Here is a 6,158-nt window from a genome sequence, read left to right as displayed (position 1 = left end):
ATGTCTCATCGTAGTCCTCATCAAATTCTGTATACCATCCTGAATACATATCCTCATCCTCATACATCCTGAAAAATACCTCCTTCAGATCATACAGTCTTATCAAATCCTCCCTCGCCCTCTCCCTCGTCATCCCCCTCCTCCTAAACACCCCATTGCTCTCTAATATCCTCAATGGTATGTCTATCAAAAGTCTGTTCTTCCTCTGCTCCCTCTTCTTCATGAAATTGTAACTAAACCCATATACCTCCTCCTCCAACTTTTCCACCTTCCTCTCTATCTCGTCTATCCATGTCTCTAGGTATCCCCATATCAACTCCTGCGCACAATCCGGTAAATCATTCAGATCTATCATCCCTAAACTTTTTCTAAACAGTTTTGTTATATATTCTTATTCCCTTCTCACTTATATAAACGTTTCACTTCATTGTTCTCTTCACGATCCATATATATTAAACATCAACATCATTGCTATCATCGATTACAATCCATTCGGCCTTCCATACATCCCTATCTTCCCCAATATGCCTCTTCCTCTATTTTAGACACCCCTGTCGCATTTTCGACTATTACGTTTCATATTTTCTATATATATACCAAAAGGTAATCATCGAAAATGCGACAGTCCTTCCCTTCAACCAACTCCTGCCTTATATCAAGGCCTTTTTTATGAACAAACCTTCTGCAATGCCATCTCTGTATCCCTGTAGTTATACACTCATGATCGTATGGGTACATTAATTACAATCTATTCGGTTTTCCCATCCCTATCTCTCTATTTTAGACACCCCTGTCGCATTTTCGACTATTACGTTTCATATTTTCTATATATATACCAAAAGGTAATCATCGAAAATGCGACAGTCCTTCCCTTCAACCAACTCCTGCCTTTCATTAAGGCCTTTCCACAATCTCTCTCCTTCTGCAATGCCATCTCTCTATCTTCAATAGTTTCTCCACTATGCACTCATATCTATTCTAAACTTTGATCCTGCAGATGATCAATAACACTATTACGCTTTTGTACTCACATATATAACCCCTCTCATCATGTGTTTTCTATACATAAATAATGCCTTCATATAGAAACCTCTTCATATCCCCTTAGCTTCTCTCTCAATATCATATTCTCTTCTTCCAATTTCTTTGCTCTTTCTTTTAACTCACTCATCCCTAATGAAAATTCTTGCTGTGTTTCACTTGTATCATCATATGCTATATCTCGCATAAATACTATTCTTATTCCTTCCTGTTTAAAAATTGATTTCAACTCCTTTTCTGTAGTGCTTGATGAAGCATAATCTTTTATGAGTAAAATATATCTAGTGTTATATTCTTCTTGTTCTGTATATCTTATTTGTTGTTTCATTCTTCTCAATACACATGGATAATCGTCTCCTAATAATGGCTTTATCTCAATATAAATATTATATTCTAGTTCTCTATTGTAGTAATATGCCTTAGTAAACTCCTTCTCTTTTCTTATCAAAAATTTATTTGATCTCAATCCAAAGATTTTACATAAATGATCCCTTATTTGTTTCTCATTTAATTCAAAAAACTCTTCTCTGAGTGTAAAATTTAGTGTTTCACTATTATTTTTACACTTTGTTTCTATTATAACATCCCAATTAAACTTTCCTTCAAATTCAGTACTCTCAATCCAATAACGTGACCATCCTCCCTCCGCAATTTCATCATATTTGTCCTCAACATCTTTGAAGTACTTCTTGAAGTCTTCGTTCTGAATCCCTTCTCTAAGCATATCTATGTCATTCTTGTACTTCGTAACATGTTCTATCAATCGCTCTTTGTACTTCTTTTGTAAAAATAAATTCTGAATTTTGTTATGTTCTGGTGTCTTACTGTTCTCATTCTGATGGACTATTGTCTGATTTACACATATATTATAGACAACAGGAAACTTCTTGAACCATTCTTGCTGCTTACACCATTCTAAATACTTTATATCCTTCAATAATGTTGTAATCGGTTGTCCCTTGTACTTTCCAAAGGGTACAATATGCTCTGTCTCCATCTTAATTCTTACCATTGTATTCATAACAAAGCTTTATGTCATTTAACCCTTTTTTTATTTCATCAATCCTTTCTATACTAACCTTCCCTCTATTCTATACACCCCTGTCGCATTTTCGACTATTACGTTTTATACTTCCTATAATATATACCAAAAGGTAATCTTCGAAAATGCGACAGTCCTTCCCTTCAACCCACTCCCTGCCTTTCATTAAGGCCTTCCAACATAACACACCTTCTGCAATGCCATCTCTCTATCCATGTAGTTATACACTTATGATCTTCTAGGGGACTAATCCAAAGGCCTATTCACGTCCGCTTTCAGCTGCAATAGTTAAAACAACCTATTATCTTTAGTGTATCTTCTTCTATCTCCATGGTGTAATCATAATAATCTAAACGTTTGTCTTCATGCGTAAACTTCTTTCTATTCCCTGTTTCTTTCAATTCCATTTGGAATAGTTTTGACATCAGGAAATTCAATTTAGATATTGGTTTTTCAGCATCCTTGCTTTTCTTGAGTTTAAACTGGATATAGAACTCATAGTACATACTATTTATTTCTTTCTCATATATCTTGATGTTCTTGCCCGATATGATCGTATCTTTATTAAAATTATCAAACTTGATATCCAATATCTCCACGATCCTATGGACCATTCTTGTTAGTTTGTCGTTTTCCAAGAACTTGTTTATGGACTTGATGATGTTTTTCTCTTGATGATATAGCTGTATCAATGACGACACTATGTTAAAATTAATGTTCTCATTGCCTACAGATTTATATACCTTCTCAATGATCCTCTTATAATCTTCTACATCCATACGGTGCATATATATATCATAAATATATACTAAGAAGGCATCTCTCTGTTGTCTCTCTTTGTCCTTTCGATGCTTCAAATTATTGTTTATGTAGTCAAAGTAATTGTAATTGTATGCCTTTAGCACTTCAGAATGGTGTTTAAACATGTCCTTTTTGTTTATTGCCTGCTCTACGGTTGTCTCCTCAGCATCCTCCACATGATCCTTCATAGCACAGTATATCCCTTCATGGGTTCTGATACATTCTTTTTCTATAAACTTATTATCGGCTTGTTTGCTTACCTGGTACTTGAAACAATCTATTAGATAGGGTTTCTGGATATGATCCCTCTCTGTATTGTTTATCCTAAGGTTGCGGAACATCTCTTTAAAGCCCTCCTCCATGTTGCAATTAGACTCCTTGCTAGGATGCTTTACATGCTTGAGATAGTCCTCTGAAACCACCTGATTCCTAAACTTTACATAGGTGTGCTCAAAGTCTGGATTTCTCTTGTAATATATATCTATGTTCTGATATCCTTCGGCATCTGCCTTGACATACCTAAATCTATGCAATGCTTGAAATATGGTGTTTGTACGGATAAAACCATTAGGAACGCTCCCAAATTCATCAAGAAGTATTACCTTCTTGGTCCAGTAATCTCTAGACTCCTCTGAAAAGCCTGTGGTCAGAGTGAAAGTGTGCAGACACACATCTATGTTGTGTTTGCTGATCAGTTTAGGATTTTTGATGTATTTGTTATGTTCTTCTTTATTATCCCCTGTGATGATCAGATGTTTAATGCCATGCTTATCAAACTCTTTTTCAAACCGCTCCTTGTTACACTTGAAGACTACCACTCCACATATCTTATGTCCATTCTTCACATCCTTTATGATGTTCTTCAAGAAGTATTCTGATACATTGTATTGCTCTTTATTATACTCTTTTTTGTACCTTCTGATGTCACACCGTAGGTTGTACCTCTGCTTGAAACGGATATCATCTGTATGATAGAAATCAACCGGCTTGCTGAACCTCTTGGATAGGTCATATAGAAAATCTACAGAGGCCCTGCTAAATCTAAATAGAGCCTCTGCAAATATCACCCTCTTCAGGCTGCTGTAGGTGAATAGATCATTTAACACATTAACTATTTCCTCTCTAACATTCTTGTTCTTTCTCTCATCGGTTGTTGGATTTACCAATGAATTGGTGAGCTCATCTAACTCATCTATTATGATATAGTCGTAATCGAAGCGTTCTAACTTGCTAAGGGATTGGATTGAGATAATGAGACGTCCTTTCTTGAAGCGATCAGGAACCGTCATGTCATTGTACAGACTGAATGTTTGGAGCCATTTCTCCATCATTATCCCATTCACTCTTGTCCTTAGAGTGGTTGCTAGATTTATGTTGGACACTATAATCAGAACATTATCATCGCTGTTTTCTATATCTTGGAGCATGTACTCTGTCTTCCCAAATCCCATTGAGGCCGATAGAGCTATGAAAGTCTTATCTGATTCTATCTTTTCTCCAAATGAGGGATATGACAGCACATTGAACCGCTCCTTGATATAGTCTAGACTGACTGTTGTATTTTTTGGTAGGTTGTGTCTGTGCCACGATGAAACAACATTCTCGTCATACATCTTGGCAATTATTACAAGGCTACCGATTGGATCTGCCCATTGCAATGTAGACTTATGGAGCATGCTATTCAGTCTTGACAACATCTCTTGCAATGTTATCCTCTCTTGTTCATTATTTTCGTTGAATGAGTTTAGCAAACAGTATAATGAGCTTAGTTTGGTCTCATAAAGGGATTTGATGTTGTTCTTGTGTATCTCTATATCGTCCGTTCTCTCTGTTGGACAAACCTTCTCAAGCTCCTCTATCATCTGCTCTTTTGATAGGCTTCCATACCTCTTGACCTTTAACTCCTTACACTTGTTTAGAAGTGTCATCTTGTCCCATGTTAGATATTGACAATGATTTAGATAGGCCTGATGCGTCCATTCAGTCATGAGAGATAGAAAAGCATCAACCCTGTCCTCATATTTGATATGGATTGAACCCTGTAGGTCATTGAACATCTCTTCTGGGGTCTCTGTCAAGAAATTAGTCACTGTTAAAACCAGCTTCTTCCAGTTATATGTATTGATTGAGATTATGTCATTCTGTATGGTCTTTATGAGGTACATGACAAAGTGTTCATTTATGTCAGGCTTCAATGTATGCTTACCTGTGTAGGTGAACGTGCCGTTGTCTAATTGCGATGGACTCTTGACACGCTTTGGAGGGCTTATATTGAAGGGCTTCTTTTTACCATTCAATATGTTCGGATCAAACCTTGAGAACCTGTTTGATTCTTCATATTCACCCACAAGATACTTGTAGAATGGCTCTCCTTGTGGTTTGACGGCCCTCTTGATTGTAGGTGTGACTATGTATTGGTTGTTGTGGTATATCATCTTGGATTGATTTATAAGCCTGAATTGCTGATGCTGTTTGTAGATTGACATGTCTATAACATTCTTCTGTAGACTTGGTAAATGTCTCTTTATCTTCACTTCAAACTCTGTTACAGGCACATCGATTATCTTCATAAGGTCTCTGCAATACCTCCAGTCAAGGTGTATTGGCAGTATCACATGGTATGATAGTTTGTACCTTGCCTCTGCATGCTGTCTGCCATTTGACTCACATATTATCACGTTGTCTACATGCAGCCCCTCTATGCCCAATTCATATGTCATCACGTCAATGCTGCTCTTCGCAAACTCTATGATCTCATCCAACAGAGGATATTGGCCCTCTGATTGCATCCTCTCATACTCCTTGGCCCTCTCTTCATCATCCACCAATATGTCTATATCGATTGGCAGCCCTGTGTTCCTGCCGTGCTTTAGGACCTCATACAGATTGAGATTTTGCCCTATCATTGGGTTCTTGTAATCCGTCACACAGAAGTCCTTTACCACCTTCTTCTTTGGATCATCCGTGTTAAGTCTCTTCTTGTCACTGCTTATGATAATGCTTGTTCTTCCAAGAGCATTCTCCTTGAATATCTTACCATCCTTTATCTGGCCATACCATCTCTTCACATAATCTTTCTTCAACATCTTTTTGCTTAAACTTATTTGTAATTTATAACATAGCTATTCTTTAAGTACTTTCAAACGCGCTTAAGAACAATTTCATGTATATACTATTATACAAATGGAGAACCCTTCTTCTATTACCACCCTAAGTGAGTTGTCACCTGATGAATGAAGAAACTCAAAAGAAAGGAATATCAACGGAACTATCA

General features: G+C 36.8%; 1 protein-coding gene across 1 annotated transcript; it reads right to left on the bottom strand.

Annotated features, from left to right (window-relative positions):
* Positions 1 to 3,068: 3,068 nt before the first annotated feature.
* On the bottom strand, positions 3,069 to 5,970 carry GUITHDRAFT_149557 (hypothetical protein; the record flags this gene model as incomplete). The annotated part of the gene is made up of 3 exons (XM_005817928.1): positions 3,069 to 3,086; positions 3,145 to 3,393; positions 3,487 to 5,970. 3 exons carry the CDS (start codon positions 5,968 to 5,970, stop codon positions 3,069 to 3,071), a joined length of 2,751 nt encoding a protein of 916 aa, XP_005817985.1.
* Between the last annotated feature and the right edge of the window lie 188 nt (positions 5,971 to 6,158).

The sequence above is a fragment of the Guillardia theta genome (genome assembly GCF_000315625.1).
Source record: "Guillardia theta CCMP2712 unplaced genomic scaffold GUITHscaffold_449, whole genome shotgun sequence".
NCBI lineage: Eukaryota > Cryptophyceae > Pyrenomonadales > Geminigeraceae > Guillardia > Guillardia theta.
The sequence above is the reverse complement of the archived record's forward strand: the minus strand, read 5'-3'. Positions and strand labels throughout refer to the sequence as shown.